At 39.3% G+C, this 25,998-nt stretch overlaps 1 protein-coding gene across 1 annotated transcript in view; it reads right to left on the minus strand.

Annotated features, from left to right (window-relative positions):
• LOC126818601 (kinase suppressor of Ras 2) overlaps positions 1-25,998 on the minus strand; it is a 60,895-nt gene that overhangs the window by 28,835 nt on the left and 6,062 nt on the right. Inside the window, exon 2 of the mRNA XM_050546103.1 lies at positions 9,925-10,755. Coding sequence (XP_050402060.1) covers positions 9,925-10,755 — 831 coding nt within the window. The remainder of the gene's footprint in view (positions 1-9,924; positions 10,756-25,998) is intronic.

The following is a 25,998-nucleotide window of genomic DNA, read 5'->3' on the forward strand; positions in this document are numbered from 1 at the left end:
TTGCATGGCGCTGGCAAAAATAAGCATCTAATAGTTCGGTTGGGACAAAAATCCAATGGCCACACGTGTACTCGTTGAATTGAAGTGCACGTACAAGAACCCTTGACAATGACGGTATTCGTTGAATAGAAGGCGGAAACAGTAAGAAGTTTGTCAGTACGTTAAAGATTCGCTGATAGTTAGAAATCGAAATAAGAGTAGACAATTGCGCCACTGCCCTGGCAAAATGTCCTTCATAGCACACTGCATGGCGTATGCACGTTTCCATTAACTTGGTTGGTGCAGAACATTAAACACATTTCATTTCAATATTTATATTGTTAAATGTACGGCTGTATAACCAATTAGACTACTTGGGATTTATGACAGTTAACTTGGGCGGCGGTTAAGGCACTGGACTCACGACCTGAATGCACGGATTCGAATCACGGCGCGGCCTGCGAAGAACTTTCGGGATTCTCACTCCCAGATTCTCACTTGTCTTCAATACACCCGTCTTCGTTATCCCTGTCGGTGCAGAATACTAGGATTTTAAACCCCATTTCATTGTATTTCTTTAATAAGAACTACACAGGTTGATTTGAAATGGTGTGGTTGTTATCGGGAACGGTGGATCCCATGGGTTCGATCCTAGTGTTGGCCAGTGCCAGTGGGAAGTCAAAGGGATGATGGCCAGGAAGTTCACCTGTGTATTCATTTACAGAGTCGGTAGGACCTACAGAGGCCCTAAGAACTTAGAAGATTTTGGTACCCCAATATAGTATACAATTCAAAATATCAACAAAAATAAACCGTAAACAACCCGTCAAGCACGTTTTTTTTTGAGGTTTTACACACGTCATTATATATTGGGACAAAGAAGGTAACAGAAAGAAAATACACAAAACATGGAAAAACTTATTAAAAGTTCTTAATTAATTTTTAAATTAAATATTTTAGTCGGGAGGCTCAGTGCGGGGGGGGGGGGTTCCATCAAATGGGCACAAAAACAGACCCAGTGGTAATCAGTCCGCCGTTGGGATGTTTTCGAGATATTCGGGGTCAAAGGTCAAATGAGGTCATCTGCACTGAAAGAGAATGTGTAGCCATTTTTATATCACGAAAACATGCAGAAAATGATCGAAAGTAATCACCCTTTCAATAACAATGTAAACTTGCTAAATTCACCTTTGGTCTTTGTGACCTGGGAGGTCAAAATGTCAAATTTTCCGTTTTTGCACTAGGAAGATCTAAAGCAGTAAATGTCAGCGTAAAATATAGTGGTCTTAGCACCGAACTTTTACTTTGGAACGTCGAAAAAGATCTTGCATAACAGAACCAAAACACTTCGAAACCTGTTTCAAAAATACGTAAAAACTGTCAAGTCGAAATCTCCCCGATTTAGTTGAACAACGATTGTTATACATAATAAAACTAGTTGTCCGAAAAACAATTGAATAGTTTTCATGGTTGGACTCCCGCCTGCAGGTCGCGTGGACTTCCGGGAATCCGAATCTGGGCCCTTATTCACGAAAACTTAAACTAAGATAAAATTGAAATTTTAAGAAATACTGCAATTCGATTGGCTGACCAGTAAAATCAATTTGCATATATCCAATGAAGTTGTAGTATTTCTTAAAATTTCGATTTTATCTTAGTTTAAGTTTTCGTGAATAAGGGCCCTGGGAAAACCGACGTTAATCTGTGACCGGAAAACATGTATCTGACGACGAGATTAAAAGTTTTAATCAGATTGGTCTTCAATAGCCCAGTTGATGCAGAACACCATTAGCCTGTTTGGTTCAGAAAAGTAAGACTTTCAACCTCAGAGATTTGAAAAAAAAACCAGCTGCCTGTCTCTGCTCAGTCGTTGAAATTTTTAAAAGTTTAATATTATTTAAATCTGAAAAATATATAAAATTGAGTAGATTTTTGATTCCCATTGAGAAAGCGATAATGCATCTTTAACGTTTTCAAATGGTTCGTGTTAAGATCCATAATGGATTCATAATTACACAAAATTAGACGATAATCTCCCCTTAGAAGAAAACGTTCAGTAGTCTCTATCATTCAGACGAATATCCGCACGTTTAATACTAGAAGGTTCTGGATTACCGAGACTAAACTTTCAGTGGAGTTGAATGTAAAAAAAATGAATTGTCATCAGTCATAATGGCGGCAATACATAAAGTGGGTCTTGAAATGTCTTTGTAGAAAAAAAATCTATTTTTAGTGTGGGCGTTATTGTTTGTGGTAAAGAGGAAATAATGTGATTGATTTCAATTTATGCTTATGTAAACTGAATGTCATTTTTATACACCCACTGTAAATGCGTGGCTTGGTGGGTATGATGGGTGGTTTCATTAGAAATAAAACTAGAACCGCGAGGGTTTAACGTCCACTCGACACAAACTAGGTCATTTAGGGACTAACACATGGTTCAATTTTATTTCAATAATTCGCTTGCGCGTAGGGGTCTTTAGCTGTCGGAGGAAACCGGAGGACCCGGAGAAAACTCACGAGGTTGGACAGGCGATCCTACTCCTTGTCACGTACAACCGGGGAATCGAAACAAGGCCAGTTAACTCAATGCGGACCTTATGATACAGCGTGCATGTGCTAACCATTCGGCCATCCAACCCCCCTCCGCGAGGCGGTATTGACGTGTTTCGGTTAAATGCGTCACATCGTGTCATCATTTCACATTTCAAGATTTCAATAGTCTTTATCAAGCATACACGTAATAAAATGGGGTTTAACGTCCTACTTTTCGTCACCAACAAGGCTAATGAAGACGAGCATGGCGTATGTAGTGTGAGTGTGAGAAATGTACCTCGTCCAACGGCGTTTCCGACTTCCGAGGACCTCGGGTTATCATCCCAGCCGAACGACTAGGAATTATACCGTGTCCAACACTCCGTCCTATTGTGCACACAGAGAAATATCTAGTTTGAGAATAGATCTCAGCCCTAAATTGGCGCCATGTTGAAACATTAGTTGACTATTTTGTTATTATGCGGTTCAAATCAGTTCTACATTTTAGATACACACACAGAATAAAAATAACTGAAACCTTTTGGATCTCAATATTTTCAAAATTCTCGAAGATTTTAATTAAAATCGTTGATTTAGAAATTAAAATGTCGGTCAACTAATTTCGTTTCTAGGAAATCCCGGGGAAATTTCGCGGTCAAGCACCTGGATCGAACCCCTAATCTCCTGGTTAGTGAGCCAACATCTTTCTCACTTTTTTGTAGACTTGAAAAGTAAGTTTGTATTTAAATATTTTAATAAAGTACGACTTTAATAGAAATGAAATAAAATGAGGTTCTACTTTTCTGCACCAACTAGGCTAATGAAGATGGGCCAAGTTGTGGTGAGGGTGAGGGCAATTCTGCCCGGACAGGAACACTACGTATAATAGACAATGTCCTTGCCACCCCCACCCCCGTTCCGCACTACTCACAAGCAGAAAGCACGCTGGAAATTTCCGACGTATTTTCTCAGCCAACATGGGTGTGCATCGAACCCGGAAAGTCCCGTTAAGCGTCTTACTGAATGAGTCGCCACGCCTCTCTAAATTCTGGCTCACAACCCGGCGTACGAGCTATAACGGGCAGTCTACGAGGGAAATGTTAGTAAACCCCTGCACGAGACTTAATGCGTCACTTGCGTGTGTTCGGTACCGTAAAAGATCGCACACTGACCTTAGAGACTTTTGGTCCTGCACATAATATATTATCACCCAATAATACATTCTACAGTAGATATCGCTTGGTCAGTTTAAAAGGAAGTACTTTTTTATTTTCAAAGAACAGTTCATTTTTTATTAAAAGTAACTTTTTTTTTTATTAAAAATGAACTATCTTTATTTAATTGGCCTTGATGGAAACACTGGGTCAATATAAAGGACTTTGAAATGGTGGAATTGCTGTCAAAAAATGATGTATCACTACGGCGTAATGTAATCAGGTTCAGTAAAAGTGAAATCTATAGCAAAGAATTATATTTATTTATTTGTGCATGTAAGAAAAGATTGGGTGATAAATAAAATCTCCTACTCGTCTTTTTTGATATAAAAAGATCAGAGCCTCGTTTTTTTTACTTTATCGACTTGTGTTGATATTTTTTTATATCAAAAAAGACGAGTAGGAGTTTCTCTATTTATCACCCGTTTTTTTGCGGCTACCAAACACTACAACCCGTGCGTGTTAAAACACGGACGGCGGATTGTGAGCTAGGCTTTACCTCATAGAAGACCCTCGTATTAGCCCAGAAGAGTTATGGAATGATACTTCCATTTGGAAATTTGACATAGATTATACTGTCTAATAGTGTGTAACTACTGAATGTGTTGAAATTAGTAATTATACCATCTGTATTATTAGCGTCAATTTAATACATGAACAATTCCCAGTAGGATGAAATATACGATTATAACTGTTATGGAAACACAAAAGTAGCCAGTCCTTAGATACACAACTTCCACACTCTCAGGGGCGACAAGTTGTGAAGCAATGATAATTGTTCTATATTTCGCAACTTAAAGTAGATAAGTCTCTAACTCAATATCATCCAAATTACTTGTCAATTTAAATCAACATTGATGTTGTGATCTTACCGGGAAAAGATGGGCTTCTGATATCCAATATTTAAGACAAAATAAACATTTTATCATTGGTACACGAATCGTGTACCATAATGCGTTTCAGTGCCATTTGTAACAAGGGGCTCGAAGAACGAGGCTAGACATATTCCAAAAGTCATTTCAAACGGTCATGTCATATTCTAATCTGGAGAGCATACGCAATAAATACTGCCGGTGTAGACTGGAATAACCAGACGCTAGAGATTACCATACTTCTGTGTATTTCGCCCAACATAACTGTTTAGAAATTAGAGTAAAAACGAAAACGATTGAATGTAAATCAGTTTATATACATTCATATTACATTATTATATGCGTTGCTACCCATTTGTGTCAATTTCTAGGTCCCAAATATTAGCGATTAGCTCCTTTAATTTTAAATATTGGGTAAGCATACAGTTGTTATTTTCCTATATGGTCAACTGATGATTTGAATAAGAATTACAGATTTATAAAAATTAGATTCTTGGTTGGGTTTTTATAATATTATATTATTTATTCAGGGGTGGGGTGAGGGGTGCCGGATATGCACTATCGATAACATGTACAGAAACTAACAATACTAAATAAAGGACAACTTCCGACATACCACACTGATCCACCGTGGCTCCTATCTAAGTAAAAGGAGAAACGTAGTTTAAAAGATTAGAAACAAAATTTGAAAAATGGTAACTATCATTTGATGAATAAAGAAAGCCTGACCATCTTGAAATAGTATTAAATAGAATAGCCCATATATAGCATACGTGTAAGGCTATGGCTATAATTTTTGCTCTTTAAATTAATGATATCTTTAATAAGTAATTTAGTTAACACAGTGTATTGAAGTCATATTGTCTAATATGTACTTAAATCAAATTAGGGAATGAGTGACAGATTGTTATATAAAAAAAGAGTCATAATGTGGTAAACATTCAATTCTAGGTTGATAACAGATATCTTGTTGGAAATTCCTACAGAAATTTTCCACTATCTATATAAGGTTATGTTTCGATGACTTTAGGCTAATTTACCAATCTTTATAATTATTTACATCATATTTGACCAATTAGATTATTGAACGTCAAGACTCAAAGCTACAAGATTATCATATCTTTGGGAAATTGTCCGACAGCAACTTGATTCTGGAAGAGAAAAGATGTAGCAATGTCTATCGGCAGAATCGCCCCAGTGATTTTGGCTGGATGGGGTTTGAGAGAATGACCTTTGTGTTATTGTACTATGCTAGTATATATGTATCCGGCTATGGATATATAAAATGTAAAAACGTCTTAACTATTTAGATAAGAAGAAGAGAATACACAACGTGAAGGGGAAGCAAAAACGACAAGTGAAAATACTAGACGACCACAGTGCTACTAAGATATGTAGTAAGAAAAGATGCATGGGTCATACACCGGAAGTGGCGACCGGTTTTAGTTTGTTGTCCGCTCTCCACGTCTGACAGGCGACCCATGGTGCTACACACGAAAGTTCCGCTATCTATCTACAATAATTAATTATGCTTGAGAACACACACACGACGGTAGTTGACCGACATTGTAATTCCTAATTCGATGATTTTAGTCTAAAACACAAAGTATATTTAGAGATGATCTGTTAGAGGCATTTAGTAACTGGATACAGCAATAAACTATATATATATAGAGAGAAATGGGGTTTAACGTCCACGCGACACAAACTAGGTCATTTCGGGACTAACATAAGGTTTAATTTTATTTCAATAATTCGCTTGCGCGTAGGGGTCTTTAGCAGTGGGAAGAAACCGGAGGACCCGAAGAAAACCCACGAGGTTGGACAGGCGACCCTACTCCTTGTCACGTACAACCGGGGATTCGAAACCACGCCAGTTGACTCAATGACAGACTTTATGGTACAGCGCGCACGTGCTAACCATTCAGCCATCCACCCCCCCCCCCCCCCCCCCCAATAAACTATAACACATACTTATGGAAGAACAATTACTGATTTATTTAGGCAACCTTTGAAAACGTTGAGAGAATACTCTTCGAAACGCCGCCTAAATAAATCAGTAATTGTTCTTCCATAAGTATGTGTTATAGTTTATACTTAGAGAATTTTGAGAACTATTATCCCTGTTAGCTAGTCAACAGCTCCTAAGAGACTTTAATACTTATGAATTAATTAAGTTTGAAACTGGAAATAACCGAAATATCAACGTATCCTCATTATTTGCTATTTATTTCACCATTCATATATTATTTATCAATATCTCTTGACCTTTGATCAATAGTGTCAGTTTCTCCACAGCACAAAACACGAGTGAACTATTATTTCCCAACAATACGACGTCAATAGACCTTCTGTTAATTTCCCGCAAGCTAAACGAGACGCTCGACATGTTATCTTGTTATGTAGATTATCATAAACCACACGTCTGAAAAGTCGACAAAAAAAAAAAAATATTTTCTCTGACTTCCTGACACATTGCGTAATGTCACGTGGAGTAAGAGAAAGAAATGGAATTGGGTTTAACTCCTACCTTTTTCTTCACCGACTGGGACAGGGATACTGAAGACGGGCTTCCGCCATACAGTGAGCTATAAGGGAAATATTGCCCGAACAGCGGCACTATGGACTACTCTTTTGGGGAATTTCTACTGCCAAGGGCTCGACTAGACAATGTCCCTTGCCAGACCCTCCGTCCGACTAGAAACCACACCCGGAAATCATGGGGAACTTTATCGGACAACACGTGGACCCCAGGTTAGCGAGCCAGCATCTTACCCACTGAGCCACCGCGGCTCCATGGACGCACTTGTGTATATTAATAATTCGTTTCATGTCATTCGTTTTCTCGTTTTCTTGAACTTCACGACAACCGGCTAAATTTTACGTACTGATGAGTACACGCTTGGACGTATGTTTTTTTTCCCATCCGAACGGCTAGACACTTTGTTGTTAACAAGCAGCATGTGTTGTAGTTTATAAATAAATTATATGTTTGTCTAGTTGACAATTAATGTGGGGAAATGGAACACATGTCATATAACAACTGTTTTCATACACACGTTTATGGTGTAATGAGCTTAATACAAATATCTCGATATAATATTTATAGTAGATGTTTATTTTTATACCATAGGGGGTAGGGGGGAATCGCAATCTAATTAAAATACAGATCTATATTTCGTTTCGTTTTTTATACTTTCGATGGCCTACACTACATGTAGTAAACGAAATTTTGAACTATAAAAACGAAACGAAATAGGATCTGTGTTTTAATCAGATTGGGGGAAATGGTGGCTCAGTGAATAAGACGCTAACTCCATAACCAGGACGGGGGTTGAATGGCCGAATGGTTAGTACGTGCGCGCTGTATCATAAGGCCTGTCATTGAGTCAACTGGCGTGGTTTCGAATCCCCGGTTGTGCGTGACAAGGAGTAGGGTTGCCTGTCCAATCTCGTGGGTTTGCTCCGGGGCCTCCGGTTTCCTCCAACTGCTAAAGACCCCTACGCGCAAGCGAATTATTGAAATAAAATTAAACCATATGTTAGTTCCGAAATGACCTAGTTTGTGTCAAGTGGACGTTAAACCCCATTTCTCTCTCTCTCGGCGATTAAGGTGCTAACTCACTAACCAGGACGTCCTTGGTTCAACCCCGATATTGGCAGAGAAAGGTCTCCGGGAATTTCCAGCGTGGTTTCCCCATGTCAGTGATGCAATGCAGGACAACGGGCTTTACAAACGAGTCTCATTGTGCACGTAAAAGAACCCTTAAGGTGAGATGTGATTTATGTAATAAAAGATAAATGTGATAAAGCGAATAACAAATATTTCTTTTTAGAAAAATGGGGAAAAAGGCGATGTCTAGAAGAAATCTATAAATATATATCTAATAAATTTGATGTTTTAGATGCTCTTTTAAATGTTTTGTTGTAAGGTACAGCCTCCGGTAAAGGTCAACGCCATTATTCTTTATTATTAGCCGATCTTAATGCGTGACTATAAACATAAAACATCCAATAAAACCATGATGAAATATTTTTACTTTTCATGCGACTCCGTAATAAATAGATATTAATTCGTCGTTCGTTTTGAACTACTTTATCAAAGCAAAAAGTACCACCGAGATATTGAAGTAGCAATAATTTTTATTGATCTATATAACGAAATGAAATGAAATAGGGTTTAACGTCCTACTGTTCTGCTCCTAAACTGGGCTAATGAAGACGGGCATACGCCATACAGTGTGCTATGAGGGAAATTTTGCCCGGGCAGCGGCACTATCGCCTACTCTTATATCGAATTCCAACTGCCAAGGGATCTTTTACGTGCATTCCAATGTATACACGGGACCTTGGTTTTTCGTCTCATCCGAAGGACTAGACAGCTGTCCTTGTCTACAGAGAGTGCTCGACACAAACCAGGTCATTTCGGGACTAACACATGGTTCAATTTTATTTCAATAATTCGCTTGCGCGTAGGGGTCTTTAGTCTTTAGCAGTGGGAGGAAACCGGAGGACCCGTAGAAAACCCTACTCCTTGTCACGTACAACCGGGGAATCGGAACCACGCCAGTTGACTCAATGACAGACATTATTATACAGCGCGCACGCGCTAACCATTCGGTCATCCAACCCCCCACGTCAACTCTGGAGTTTAAACGTGCTATTTATGGTTATCTGTAAACTTATTGAATCGTTCCTCCACATTTCTCAAATACAACGTTTGAAAACTCTAATTCTTCAATTGGTTGGATACCAAATGTTAAAGAATTGAAAATGAAATGAAATGGGGTTTAACGTCCTACTTTTCTGCCCCAACTGACCTACTCTTACATCGAATTCCAACTGCCAATGGAGATTTTCCGGCGTGGTTTCCTCTTGTCAGTGGCGAGGATAGAGGGTCCGGCAGGGACACGGCCTAGTCGTTCGGATGGGACGAAATAACGAGGTCCCGTGTACACATTGGTTTGCAGGTAAAAGATCGCTTGGCAGTTGAAATTCTAGATATGATTAGGTCGTAGTGCCACTGTCCGGGCCAAATTTCCCTCATAGCACTCTGTACGGTGTATGACCGTCTTAATTTGCCCAGTCGGACGTTAAACCCCATTTCATTTCATTTCATTTCCTATTCATCATCATTTGGTGTAGTACACATGTGGACCTCGTTTTTCGTCCCATCTGAAGGACTAGACAACAGAAAAATGAAGTGCGGCCATTATGAAATAAAATAAATGAGGGAATTGGGAAGGCCCGAGTTGTAGCCTATATTAAAGATAATTTCCAAGAATAAGTCTAATAAGACATATTAAAATAAAAAAAAAACTTACCTTCATTTGATATTTTCATTCCGGGTATAGGCCAAGTCTTTAGAAGTCGTTGAAATCCACCGAATCCCTCGCCTTGAGTCGCGACCGGGCTGGCTTTAGGGGGACAGCTCGTTGTCATAACAAGAGGGTGCTTCGGGGACAACCCGGTCGTGGTAGGAACCCTGAGGGGAGACAACTTTTTCTTCTCTTGAATATGTATGCCTAAATCTAAACTTATGGCTTCTTTTTCTCCCAACACGGGTGATATTCGGTCATGCTGAAATGTTCCATGCATTCGCTGTGTTGGAATGGTACCAGTGTGGTTAAACAGGGTCAAATTCATGGAGGATTTTTGCTTGTTGATGGCGTATAAATCCCTTGACCGGGTACAGCTGATCGGGTTCGTAGAGCGTGATGTATTGTTGTCATGGCAATCATGCTCTTTAATTCCATTAATGTCGTCTGCCGTTATTTCTATTTTCACACGGTCTTCGACATTAGATCGTTTTAACCGAAGTTTTTCTTGACAAGGCCTTTCACAATGTGGTCCCCGATGTCGGAAATTAAACTTTTTTCGATGATTCAACTGGAAAGGCTTAACTTTGGCGGTCGCAATGACCGGTTTGTCCGACGACAATTCCGTAGAGTCAGTGATCTCGTACTTTCTTCGAGTATGTAAGAAATTCCGAATTCTTGAAGATAATCTGGAAAATAGTCCGACATTTCTCACTTGAGAAGAAGATGGTTCTCCATAGATCAAAGACGAGTTGGAATCGCGATTACACACACATCCATTCCTTGTTGTTGTTTTAATCTGTTGAACCCTCAATACTTTCCGCCAATGCTGTTCACCTAAAATTATTTAATACAAAAAGATTTTATTAAAATAATCCCGTACAAACTACATAATTGCGAAAGATGAATCTCTAATAGGATTATCTGTCCCAAAATGGTTCAATTCCGTTCAGTATTAACAAAGATATGACGAATTGAAAATCCCATCGATCTATGCTTCTCCCTAAGTAACATAAACTCCGCCATCTTTGTTTGCCGTGAATCAAATTGATCACACGGATGGGCCTGTTTTGAAACCAATTGAATGCAAGCCTTGAGATTATCTAGCGTTGGTTCCTTGATTATGTTTTCTTACATTAAATGTTGATGTTCGGCTAATGTTATTTAAAGATGCATTATGCAAGAGTTAAATCTGCCTATTGCAGATCTTTTTTAGGCCTTAAATGTTATCTAAATTATTTTAATTAGACATTTATTAAAATGCCAAAACCATAATCAACCATCGGATGATTTTGATTTTTAACGGATTTAAACACCATGGCAATTAATGATTTAATTTTAAAAAATGGATAATTCAGACTTTTTTTACTATTGTAACAGCGGTAGCAATGACAATCGAGACTGCTGTTCTTCAATCCACCATAACAGTCCATATATGTATACGAATTAAAATTTAAATCAGCGTTGCTACCTCGCTGAACAGATACCAGGAAACGTATATTTTTCCGCTTAAAGAATTGATAATTAGGCAAAATTGTTATTTACAAGGATCCAGGGCTTGCACTGACAAGAAGTATAACTATTAGTTTCGATAATCCAGCCCCCGCCCCCACACTGTCAGGAAGGGTCTAGAGTAGTCCATGGTGGAATACAATTGCTTGTGATTGTCACAGCGTCAGTCATTCAATCATTGGTATATCTGATGGTTTGCAATTACAGTTGTCATTCCGTGATTGAGCATGTACTTGTTTGTGAATCGGTTTGTCGCATCACGGAAATTAAGTCATCATCTCTGTAGGCACTGCGAAGATGCATAAGAAAGTTACGCTATCTGTCAACAATTAGCTCAATTTGAGAACACACACGAAAGAGAGAGAGAGAGAAATGGGGTTTAACGTCCACTTGACACAAACTAGGTCATTTCGGGAATAACCTATGGTTTAATTTTATTTCAATAATTCGCTTGCGCGTAGGGGTCTTTAGCAGTAGAAGGAAACCGGAGGACCCGGAGAAAACCCGCGAGGTTGGACAGGCGACCCACTCCTTGTCACGTACAACTGGGGATTCGAAACCACGCCAGTTGACTCTATGACAGGCTTTATGACACAGCGCACACGTGCTAACCATTCGGCCATCCAACCACCCAACTGACACGAAGCTAGTTGACCAACATTTTAATTCCTACATCGGCGATTTTAGTCAAGAGCATTACGTTTACATCGCGAATTTGAGAAGTATTTATTCCGTGCCAATTTTCACGTTTAATGGAACTGCAAATGTTTGTGAAGAAGCAACACGGATCAATCTGATTAAAACACAGATCCTATTTCGTTTCGTTTTTATAGTTCAAAATTCGTTTTATTTGTCTGTACTTCACTAGGATCTGGAATAGTTGTTATATAACCTGCGTTCTGGATAGTGTGAGGAATTGGCCAATGAAACCATCTGTTACGGTGACTTCTTGGCGTGCGATGCACAGAACAGTGGGTAAACCACTAGACTGATTGATTAATCAAATTTCTGACGTCATAGGATCAAAAGCCGCGCGTACGACCCCTGACGCGACTCCCAATACAATTGACCAGATCTTCATGTAGTGTAAGTCATCGAAATTTAAAAAAAAAAAACGAAACGAAATATAGATCTGTATTTTAATCAGATTGCAAAACGGATTAGAACCGCATAATAAAATAGTACACCAATTTTTCAATATGGCGGCCATTCAGGGCGGAGGGCAGATATCTATTCCCAAAGTTGATAGTTCTCTGTGCACAATGTATGTAGAAATTTAGTGATGGCGGTGTATATTTACTTTCCCGGTTGTAATATGTTGGAGGGTCCACAGTGCCGGCCCACCATGTTAACACTACGTTATGCCACGTCATGAGTCTGTACTCGAGTGTATAATTAAAGGAGCTAGGTCTCTAACTCAATATCATACCAAGTCTTCGACATCGAAAACACAAATTATTTGTCAATTTAAATAAACATTGATGTTGTCATTATACCGGGAAAAGATGGGTTTCTGATATCCAATATTTAAGACAACATAAACATTTTACTAATGGTACACGAATCGTGTACCATAATTGGTTTCAGTCCCATTTGTAACAAAGGACTTGAAGAAGCTAGGCATATTCCACAAGTCATGTCAAACGGTGACCTCATATTCTTATCTGGAGACCATGCCCAATTAATACTATGTAGACTGGAATAACCAGATGCTAGAGATTGCCAATCGATTGAGCCTTCTGACGTATTTCGCCGAACATAACTGATTTAAAATTAAGAGGAAAAACGGAAACGATTGAATGTAAATCAGTTTATATAAATTCATATTACATTATCATATGCTTTGCGACCCATTTGTGTCAATTTCAAGGCCTCATATATTAGCGATTTAGCTCCCTTAAACATACATTATGCAAGAGCTAAATTTGCCTATTGCAGGTCTTTCACTAGGCCTGAAATGTTATATAAATTATTAATTAGACATAAATTAACTTATCCAGACCATAATCAACTCTCGATGGCATCGCTAGCCTGTGATGTTTATTGGATTACGTCCCGATTTGCTGCTTGACTTCCATTCATAATTGAATTTAAAAAAAAGGATAATCGAGACTATGCTTTTTATCCTATCGACTTTAGTAATGATGATCGAGGCTAGCCCCAATATTCAATCGCTCCAATCTCGGTTCATAGTGGATCAATTTGACTGAAATTTTCAGAAAATTGCCTTTACATTATCTAGTTTTTAACTGTTATAGTGAGAATTGGCAGCTCTTTAACTAATCTCCCATAATGTATCTTTAAGGTTATAAACCTTTATAGCTTTACCAAACTAATAAACAACCTTCCGCTCAAAATAATTATTGAATAGTGGTCGAGTGTATGTCGAGTGGACATTAAGCACTATTTCTTGATTTCTATAAACTGCTACATTGGAAATTAGCGAATGGTTTTTAGTGAGATTAAAAACCGTACGAGTTCGCTGTTAGTTTGCTGTGACAAAAACGACAACCTGCCTGCCTGTGCTAACAATTACATAAAAATAGTATGACAGCTGTGTTTCATTCTGCAATTTGATATGCGAAAAAAAAAATACAAAATACAAATAATAAGTGCCGCTGTCAACTGTTAATACCAAACATATTCTCAGGAGTGATTTATCAATATGAACAAGATTATTCTTCGAAATAATGCGAGGCTCAGTGACTGGGGCGCTGGCTAGGGGGTCGCGGGTTAGATGATGGTTTGGACAACGGGCGTCCTCGCTAGAGATAAGGGGACATAATTTATAGGTGAAACCATAGAGCAGGCGGGCCCACGTGACCTCACTGTTTACCTTACAGAATGGTTTCCCCGTATATTCATTACGTTCTGGTGTGTTGATAAACGTCGAAATACGGTTCCCTTACCGAGTTTTACGAGTAACGCGTGTGTGGGGGGGGGGGGGGGTTCTTTCAGCGAGGATGCCCATTGGGGTTTTTGTGCACACTTTGGTGTGCAAGTAAAGAACTTATGAGCGCTGATAGTCATTTGTATGAATGGAACTGGGCTGCAGTTGGAATTCCCTGAAGAACAGACGAGTAGGATGTAAAAAAATAACCCGTTTAGTGCCCTGCTTCATTGCGCATATCTGTCTTCATTAGCCCAGTTGGTGCACTTACTTTCAAATTTGTTATCTAAATTGTGGCCATGAGAGGATGAACCCTGTTGTTCCTGGTGTTATCCCCTTTTTCCAAATAGCCTTGTTTACCCACTCTCTAATATCTTACGGTTTGTTTTGTTTAGTTGAACTTATGTAATTTAGCCCTCGTTTATGTTGCCATCATCACCGTTTTATTTACATTGTTGTTCATAGGGACCAAGGAGCCACGGTAGCTAAGTGGGTAAGAAAAAAAAAGAAAAAAAAAGACGCTAGCTCGCTAGCCTGGAGGTCGCGGGTTCGATCTCTGCATTGGCCGAGAAAGTTCATCGGGATTTTCCTACGTGGTTTCCCTTGTCAGTGATGCAGGACGGAGAGCCTGACAAGGACAGCTGTCTAGTCGTTCGGATGGGACACATTGGCGTGCACGTAAAAGTTCCATTGGCAGTTGGAATTCGATATAAAAGTATGCCATAGTGCCGCTGCCCGGGCAAAACGTCCCTCATCGCACACTGTATGGCGTATGACCGTCTTCATTAATAATAATAATAATAATAATAATAAATAATAATAATAACTTTATTTCAAAATAGCATAACAGTAGGACGTTAAACCCCATTTCATTTCATTTCATAGGGACCAGCTCTTCAAAAAGACCAAGGCTACGATTGGCATGCAACTTGACAAACTCCTTCCTTGGAGATGATAGTATCGATTATCGACTTTAGATTTCTAGTGTCTGGTTGTACTGGTTGTTCGAAGCTATTCTATTCTAACCTATTGTTCTAATCTATTTAATATCGGAATATTCTCGGACCCCAGGGGTATTCTCGCAGGTGTCCCACGAGGCAGCATATTGGGACCATTATTATTTTTATTATATATAAACGACATTGTGAATAATATACAATCGAACATCCGACTTTTTGCTGATGATACCTCTCTGTATCTGAAAATCGACGACCCAGGGGCATGCGCACTTACATTAAATAAAGATCTTGAAACAATTAATACATGGGCGGAAACATGGCTAGTGACATTTAACCCTCTCAAGACAGAAACTTTGACCTTCACAACTAAACGCAGTATTGTAAAACCACCCCTTCTAATGAACTCAATAGGAATAAAGGAATTAACTGAACATAAGCACCTCGGACTTATCTTTCAAAGCAATTGTAAATGGAACAGCCACACTGATAGCATAATTAGTAAAGTATCAAAATTAGTAAACAGTCTTCGCTCCTTGAAATATCGTCTAAATAGAAAATCGCTACACACCCTATATTCTTCCTTCATTCTGCCACATTTTGATTATGCCGATGTTATCTGGGACGGATGCACTGACTACTTATGTAATAATCTTGAATACCTTTAGCTTGACGCACTACGCACTATTTGTGGGACAGTTAAGGGTACTAGCCATGTTTCCCTCTACGCATAAACTGGGTTTATTCCACTCAAAGAAAGACGAAATCGACATAAATTAAAACTACTTTACAAAATCATCAATAACCTAACCCTCCTTATCTTAAGAATCTCATAAATCTAGAACCTGCAAACAAATATTCCCTTCGTAACGAAGACAAATTAAAAGAAACTCGCTGTCGTACTGAAATTTTTGCTAAATCATTTATCCCATCCAGTATAAGGGAGTGGAATAAACTCAGTACCCCTGCGAGGAATTCTAGATCTCTGAAAATTTTCTCCGATCATCTATCGAAATCTGATATCAAAGTTCCTTCGTTTTCTTATAACGGTCAGCGGAAACCCCAAATAATCCATTGTAAATTACGACTTCGTTGCTCTGACCTGCAGGGTAACAAATTCCTACGACATATTGCCGACAGTCCCGCACGCCTCTGCGGTCATATATTTGAAGATCCCGATCATTACCTCCTGCGATGTTCCTTACATTAAATTGCACGAACAGAAACCATAGACAAATTACAACATGATTTTAAAAATATAAAATGTCTTCTATTTGGCTCCACAGCCTACAGTCTTGATGTTAATTCTAATATTTGTAATCAGGTCCATAAATTTATAGATATATCAAACAGATTCTAATCTCATCTCGATCAAATAATATTTTATCTTCTCTTTTATGTATGTATAGTCTCTCTAATGCTGATTATTATTAAAAGATTCTTACTGTGCTTGCATATGTATAATTATTAACTACTATATATACTGTACATTTTCACCCATTTTATTATATCTATATAATATGTATGTGTTTGCCATTTTAACTATATATATACACCCTTTTGTATTAATAATATATATGTATATATACAAATTATTTAGGGAGAGGGGGTTTACATAGGCTAAGCCTGTTCCCCAGTCCCATTCAGTCAACCTGAATAAAAATATGGTTTAAAAAAAAAAAATCGGAGAAATCCGATGCCATCGAGAGTTGATTATGGCTTGGATAAGTTAATTAATGTCTAATTAATAATTTAGAAAACATTTCAAGTCTAAAGAAAAGAAAGACTTGCAATAGGCAGATTTAGCTCTTGCATAATGTATGTTTAAGCTTCTTGAAAATTAAATTCTCTATATTTCATTTTTTGATTTTTAGAATTGTTTCAAATTTTACATACAATCTTGAAAGAAATATCAAAGAACGCTGAATATCGACAGTGTTCATCTTCTCATGGTCACAATATAAATCTTCCCATCGAATTGGAAAAGAATCCCATCGAAACCTATAACCGGTATCGCGTCCGCAACGTTTTTGGCAAAGGGGGCATAGCTTTGTACAGAATGTTGCGGAAAGCTGAATATGGATAGGATTCTTTCTCTCATGACCCCAAAGAATCCATTAAAAACCGTAGCCTCTAATGCGTTCACAAGGTTTACTCTTTTTGGAACACCTGATACTACTTAGATATATGACTGATTAAATACCTCCCGGCCCGTTGAATTTTCGGTCAATTGAAGAGAATCTCGCAGTGTAAGTAGAGATTGTTCACAGGTGATTAGGGTTTACTATTCAAAAAAAGTAGGGGATATTTGATTTTTAAGTGTTATTAAAGTCACCTAATGAAACTGACGAAGAAACAAATGACAAAATGAAATGAAGTTCACATTCATCGATTTATTCCAAATGATCGTTAGACTAAGTAAGGCACAGACTGACCATTATAAGGGTAAAATGATACCCGGGGTCAAACAGCAAAGTTACCACAGCATCACAACCAAGTCAGTAACGGGTAAATCCTCCTCTGTTTGCCAAACAAGCATTGATCCGACGTGGCATACTCCTAATGAGACGTCTAAGGTCATTTTGGTCCAGATTGTCCCATTCCTGTTGCAACGCAGCAGCAAGTTCTTGGACATTGGCAGGACGTTGTTGACGTTGACGTAACCTCTGTCCAAGCATGTCCAAGACATGCTCGATGGGGGAGAGGTCGGGACTCAGTGCTGGCCAAGGTAATGTGGTGATGTTCTGTTGTTGGAGGTAACTTGTAACGATCCTGGCCCTGTGACATCTTGCGTTGTCATCCTGGAAGATGAAACGGCGGCCATGACGTCGTGCGAACGGCACAACATGGACTGCCAAGATGTTGTCCCGGTAGTACTGGCCTGTAACACGCCCTGCAACAACATGTAAAGCCGTTCTTCCAGCAACAGTGATGCCTCCCCACACCATAACAGAACCACCCCCAAATCGATCATGTCTGATGACGTTAACGTCTTGGAAGCGCTCGTTTCGACGACGCCACACCCTCCTACGTCTGTCCAAAAAATCAACAGTGAACCTTGACTCATCTGAAAACATCACATTGCTCCAGCGTCGATTATCCCAGTGTTGACGATCCCTACACCAACGACGTCTTGCCTGAATGTGATGATCTCTCAAACAAGGGATCACGCGAGGACGTCGGGCGCGAAGGTGACCCCTATGCAGTCGATTCCGAATCGTCTGGCCACTCACTCTCACACCAGTGTCTGTTTGAAGACGAGCGCTGATCTGATTTGCTGTGATGACACGATTTCTCAAGGGCAAGGTACGGATAAATCGATCTTGGGCTTGAGTTGTCGCCCTTGGTCGACCTGAGCGTGGTCTGTCCTGTACAGATTGTGTATCACGGTATCTGGACCATAGCCTGCTTATGACAGACTGAGAAACATTCATCGTCCGCGCCACAACCGCCTGTGTTGTGCCGATCTGTAGCATGCCAAGGGCACGTAACCTTTCATTTTGGGTAAGCCGACGCATATCAAAATTTGTTTTCTGGTCACTAAAACAATTAAACTGATGTTTCCACCCTGGAATTCAATGCCACAATGACTGTAACATTCAAAGTCAGAGTCGTGCAAATCTTGGGTTGGACCCCCATGATGATCCCAAGCATCACCTGCATTCCATGCGGTAGCTATTGGTGCGTTTGGGCGTCACATGTAACTGGAAATGTTTCTTCTGTTAGGTTCTATAGTGACTTTTTTCGTAGTCATTTGCATATTTTAGTATTATGCCCCCAAAATCAAATATCCCCTACTTTTTTTGAATAGTATATAAAAAATAACATCGTCTGTCTGTCTGTGTCACTGTATGACATTAAGCTGGTTTTAATCAATATATGATTAATTTAATCGGGGTTGTCGTTAACTCATGGGGATATATACAATTTATATAATTATCATTTATATAAATATTGAACCGTGTATTATTCAGTGATCAAAGACCGTCTTTATGACCATGCAGGTGTTCGGTTATTTTTTACGTGATATAGAGATTTTATAATCTGATCCGTACGAATAGAGAAATAGATTAGCAAGTGGAAGAGTCCCGTCGGTATCCATAGCAATGCTTATTACAGGTTGGAAAATTTCTCCTCCGATTACCTTATAGATAGTATGTATAAGATTTTTTTATCGCCCAATAATACATTCTACAGTAGATATCGCTTGGGAGATAAATTTCATAATCTATTGCGTTATCAGGAGATATGACTTTACACGAAATTGATTGGTCAGTTGAAAAGGAACTACTTTTTTATTTTCAAAGAACAGTTCATTTTTTTTTTTTATTAAAAGTAACTTCTTTTTTTAAATTAAAAATGAACTATTTTTATTTAATTGCCCTTGATGAAAACACTGGGTAAATATAAAGAACTTGCAATGGTTGAATTGCTGTCAAAAGTTGATGTATCACTACGCAGTAATGTAATCACGTTCAGTAAAAGTGAAGTCTATAGCAAAGAATTATATTTATTTATTTGTGCATGTGAGAAAGGATTGGTTGATAAATAAAATCTCCTACTCGTCTTTTTTCGACAGATGCTCGTTTTTTTTAATTTACTTTATCGACTTGTGTTGATATTTTTTGATATCAAAAATGACTCATGGGAGATTCTCTATGTAACATTCTCACTGTGTTTTTGTTTGATATTGGCGTGGTTTTTGATAAAGCGAGTAAGTTAGAATTATACATTTGGACTTTCAATTTATCATACTTAAACCATATTAAGTTCTTTCCACTGGGAACTGTTGTTGTGTACATTGTGGTTTATGGTAATGGTACAAGTACAATTAGCAGATTTAACGAGAGAGAGAGAGAGAGAGAGAGAGAGAGAGAGATGGGGTTTAACGTCCACTCGACAAAAACTAGGTCTTTTCGGGACTAACATATGGTTTAATTTTATTTCAATAATTCGCTTGCTCGTAGGAGTCTTTAGCAGTGGGAGGAACCGGAGGACCCGGAGAGAACCCACGAGGTGATTTAACTAGAACTCTCACTTGAAGAACACGTTAGTGATAGGAAGAGAATATGATTACAAGAGAGAGAGAGAGAGAGAGAGAGAGAGAGAGAGAAAGAGAGAGAGAGGGTTTAACGTCCACTCGACACAAACTAGGTCTTTTCGGGACTAACATATGATTCAATTTTATTTCAATAATTCGCTTGCGCGTAGGGGTCTTTATCAGTGGGAGGAAACCGAAGGACTCGGGGGGAAAACCCACGAGGTTGGACTTAATTTCAAATATTTGGTAAGCATACAGTTGTGATCTTCCTATATAGTCAACTGATGATTTTAATAGGAACTAACAGGATCATATCGGGACTAACATAAATTTTCAATTTCATTTTAATAATTAGCTTGCACGTAGTAGGGGTCTTTGGTAGTTAGCGGGAACCGGAGGATTCAGAGAAAATCCACGAGGTTAGACAGGCAATTCTACTCCTTGTCACGTATAAGCGGCGAATCGAAACCACAGACCTTATGATTTGAAACGTTAGAACATTCGGCCGGCCAACCATCTTATTATGTAGGGGAAACTCCGAAAAAAAACCCAATAAACACAATGGTAACCCAAAACAAAAAACAAACAAACAAAACCTCAGATAAAACCATGGCATTGTAATCTGAATTTAATTGGATTACACCAGAAGTGATATCGAGAAACTATTCCCGCCTTCACGATGTAGACAGTAACCTCAGGGGAATGGGCACCAGTCAACTGGTTTAAATATAACCACGAATCAATGACCTCCAGGCAGTTGTGTTCATACAAAATAACAACAGAATTGTTACTAAACTATTAGCTTGATAACGTTGAGAGGATACTCTTCGAAACGTCGCCTAAATAAATCAGTAATTGTTCTTCCATAAGTATGTGTTATAGTTTATTGCTCTATCCAGTTACTAAATGCCTCTAAAAAATTATAATAGAATTATTGTTCACTATATTCTAGTACATAAAGATTTCCGGCGTGGTTCCCCCTTTTCAGTGTTGCAGGACGGAGGGCATGACAAGGGCAGCTGTCTAGTCGTTAGGATGGGACGGAAAACCGAGGCCCCGTGTACACATTGACGTGCACGTAAAAGATCCCTTGACAGTTGGAATTCGATATAAGAGTAGGCCGTAGTGCTACTGTCCGGGCAAAATTTCACTCATAGCAAACAGTATGGCGTATGCCCGTCTTCATTAGCCCAGTTTAGAAGCAGAACAGTAGGACGCTAAACCCCATTTCATTTCATTTCATCTATTCTACTACATCATTGATGGGTTAAGAGTTAAAATAAATGTGAACTTTTCCAGTACATTTACATGAATATCAATGTATTGGTTATTTCTTGTAGTTTTTGCGGCGCGGGGGGGGGGGGGGGTGGGGGGGTGGGTGGGTGGGTGTCTAACACGTTCGCTTTAGATCATAGGGTCTGTCACTAAATCAAGTGACGTGATCTCGATCCCACAAAAGGAGTTGGGTAGACTGTCCAACCTGGTGGGTTTTCTCCGGGTATCTGATTTACTTCTCACTACTTTAGACCCCTACACGCAAGCGAATTATTGAAATAATTTTGGTTAGTCCAAAAAGGAGCTAGTTTATATCGAAAGAACGTTAAGTCCCATCTCTCTTCTGTAAGCATATCGGGGGGGGGGGGGGGCTGAATGGTTAGCGTGCGCGCGCTGTATCATAAAGTCTGTCATTGAGTCGACTGGCGTGGTTTCGAATCCCCGGTTGTACGTGACAAGGAGTAGGGTCGCCTGTCCAACCTCGTGGGTTTTCTCCGGGTCCTCCGGTTTCCTCCCACTGCTAAAGACCCCTACGCGCAAGCGAATAATTGAAATAAAATTAAACCATATGTTAGTCCCGAAATGACCTAGTTTGTGTTGAGTGGACGTTAAACCCCATTTCTCTTTCTCTTTCTCTGTAAGCATACCCCGCCACTAGCTAACCGAAGCTATTATATCGGATGGAGAATTGAGAGAGTGAAGGTTATTGTAGATATTATAAAATAAATCAAATGTTGCGAATGTATTATTGATCGTGGGCTATAAAACATGTACTATATATAACAGCTATATATAAAACACCTGCACCATACTCACTAGTGTATTTGTTTTATGTCTGAAATGAACTGCAATATGGTTTTGTCTCCATCAACCAGACTACTGAGGAAGGGCATGCGCCATTCATTGTTCTATGAGGGAAAGTTAGCTTGCACAGCGGCGTTTCCGCCTCCCCTCCAACAAGTTCCATCTGATAAGGAGACTTTTTGTCCCATCCGAACGACTAGATGATGTTGCTTACCAGGGCCTCAATAATACAATACACGTGTTATATCGGTTACATAAAAAGCCTCATCGTGCTCAACGGATTTTTACAAACGGGAACTGAATTTATGTTACGTTCGCTTCTAATGAATTCATAGCAGGTTTATCAATTTATTTATTTGAGTGGTTCCGATTCCCCGCTTGTACGTGACAAGGAGTAAGATCGCCTGTCCAACGTCGTTGTGTTTCTCCGGGTCCTCTGGCTACCTCCCACTGCTAAAGACCTCTCTCTCTCTTTCTCTCTCTCTCTCTCTCTCTCTTAAACCCACTGATCGTTATTTGATGTGTTTTAAATCCCACATAAACTACAATATTGTGATAAAAAAATTTATTGTCGACGATCAATAATACATTCGTAAAAATTGATTTATTTTATAATATCTACATTCCTATCATTATTATATGTCCAAAAAACGCTTAACTGTGAATTAACAATTGCGCAACATTCAGGTAGACCATATAAACTACTTATACGTGTTAAACATCCATTATATAAGAGCTAAATCTGCAAACATAGTTCAGGTCTTTTTTCTGGCTTCATTATGTGTTATATAAACTATTATTTAGACATATATTAAGAGAGAGAGAGAGAGAAATGGGGTTTAACGTCCACACGACACAAACTAGGTAATTTCGGGACTAACATATGGTTTAATTTTATTTCAATAATTCGCTTGCGCGTAGGGGTCTTTAGCAGTGGGAGGAAACCGGAGGACCTGGAGAAAACCCACGAAGTTGGACAGGCGAAGACATATATTAACATAACAAACTTATAATCAACTCTCTAGACCATCGGATGGTACAGATGTAAACAGATTAAACTAAGATCGCCATTTAATCATTTAATTTAATAACGGATAATCGAGACAGTAGGAATGAAAATCAGAACTAGACTCAGAATCTCAGAATCTCAGAATAAAGTAATGTAAATGAAATTTTCAATATGTTCTCTTTTTCATTATCTATGTTTGAACTATTATAGCAAGAACGACATGCCAATGAAATTTTCAATATATTCCCTTTTCATTATCTATATTGAACTAGAATAGCAAGATCTTACACAATGCATCTTTAAGACATAAATCTCTAATTAAAATCTATAATTATAACGTGACCTAAATATGAGACACAGTGGTGTAAAAATAATGACACAAAACACAAAATAACTAAAATGGCACAACACGCAGTCGTAAAAGACAAAAGAAGAAAGACACGAACGTAACTTTCTTGGCCAACACCAGGCGCTGTATCATACGGTCTGTCATTGAGTCAACTGACGTGGTTTCGATTCCCCGGTTGTACGTGACAAGGAGTAGGGTCGCCTGTCCAACCTCGTGGGTTTTCCCCGGGACCCCCGGTTTCCCCCCACTGCTAAAAGACCCCTATTGAAATAAAATTGAACCATGTGTTAGTCCCGAAATGACCTAGTTTGTGTCGAGTGGACGTTAAACCCCATTTATGTCTCTCTCACCAGGGTCGAACCTGGGACCTCCTGATAAGTGTCAAAATATGAAATGAAGGGTTTAAGTAACCCACCACTAACAGTAACAAACTTTCTAATATCGAATTTAAACGGGGTCAGAATCGTACATCAAAACAGACTTTCTCTAGAAACTGTGCCCATATACCTGACTTTCTCTAGGAACCGTGCCCATATGCCCGACATTCTCTAGGAACCAGGCCCATATACCCGACTTTCTCTAGGAACCGTGCCTTTATACCCGACTTTCTCTAGGAACAGGCCCATATACCCGACTTTCTCTAGGAACCGTGCCCTTATACCCGACTTTCTCTAGGAACTAGGTCCATATACCCGACTTTCTCTAGAAATCGTGGCCATATACCCGACTTTCTCTAGGATCCGGGTCCATATACCCGACTTTCTCTAGAAACCGGGCGCATATACCCGACTTTCTCTTGAAACCGGGCCCATATACCCGACTTTCTCTAGGATCCGGGCCCATATACCCGACTTTCACTAGAAACCGTGCCCACATACCCGGCTTTCTCTAGAAACCGGGTCCATATACCCGACTTTCTCTAAGAACCGTGCCCATATACCGGACTTTCTCTAGGATCCGGGCCCATATACCCGACATTCACTAGAAACCGTGCCCATATACCCGACTTTCTCTAGAAACCGGGCCCATATACCCGACTTTCTCTAGAATCCGGGCCAATATACCCGACTGTCTTTAAGAACCGGGTCCATATACCGGACTTTCTCTAAGAACCGTGCCCATATACCGGACTTTCTCTAGGATCCGGGCCCATATACCCGACTTTCTCTAGAAACCGTGCCTATATACCCGACTTTCTCTAGAAACCGGGCCCACATACCCGACTTTCTCTAGAAACCGTGCCCATATATCCGACTTTCTCTAGAAATCGAGCCCATATACCCAACTTTCTCTAGAAACCGGCCCATATACCCAACTTTCTCTAGAAAACATATACCCGACTTTCTTTAAGAACCGTGTCCATATACCCGATGTTCTCTAAGAACTGTGCCCATATACCCGACCTATGTTGTTAGTAGTTGATACTAGTTATTAGCGAACAATGTCTCTCGGGTTGACAGTAATTATATATGTGTTGGAAAAGATTAATCGATGACTGTTTGAATGATTTATATCATTTTATATAGGTTGAATTGTAAAAGGAAGTAAAAAGCGCCACCGTGTAGACATACATCGACTATTGGGCTCTCAGTAGATCAATTAATGATTAGATAATATAGAGAAAGAAATGGGGTTTAACGTTAAATCGACACACACACTCTGTAATTTCGGGACTAACATATGGTTAAATGTTATTTTGGGGGTCTTGAGTAGAGGGGGGGGGGGGATCGTAGGACCCGGAAAAAAACCCCAAAGATTGGGCTGGCGACCCTACTCCTTGTCACGTACACACAGTTGACTCAGTGACAGACCTAATGTTCTAAGTCGCAACAGTTAAACTATTCGGCCAATCTAATGAATATGATCGCTCTTAAATGCTATCAAAACCGATGCGAAATTGTCAAAGGAACAAGAACGCCAATTTTTTTTGTCGATCATACTTAATAAGGCCCTTTGCAAAGAGCGTCGCCCCCAAAAACAAGAAGGATGAAAAGCGCTTGGGGACCAGTCCCTGGGTTACAAACAGACTTTCTCTAGGAACCGTGCCAATATACTAGGCATATGTTGTTACCACAGATTATATTAAATAGCAGTCTCTCTGAAAATAATGTCCCCTGGGTTGACACAATCTATGCATTATTGAAAAGCTTAATGTGCGCATGGCTCTATTCTTAAAGGGGAATTATGGGAGATTAGTTAAAGAGTCGATAGTTCTCGCTATAATAGTTAAAAAATAAAGAGAAT

This window comes from Patella vulgata, chromosome 4 (assembly GCF_932274485.2).
Source record: "Patella vulgata chromosome 4, xgPatVulg1.2, whole genome shotgun sequence".
NCBI lineage: Eukaryota > Metazoa > Mollusca > Gastropoda > Patellidae > Patella > Patella vulgata.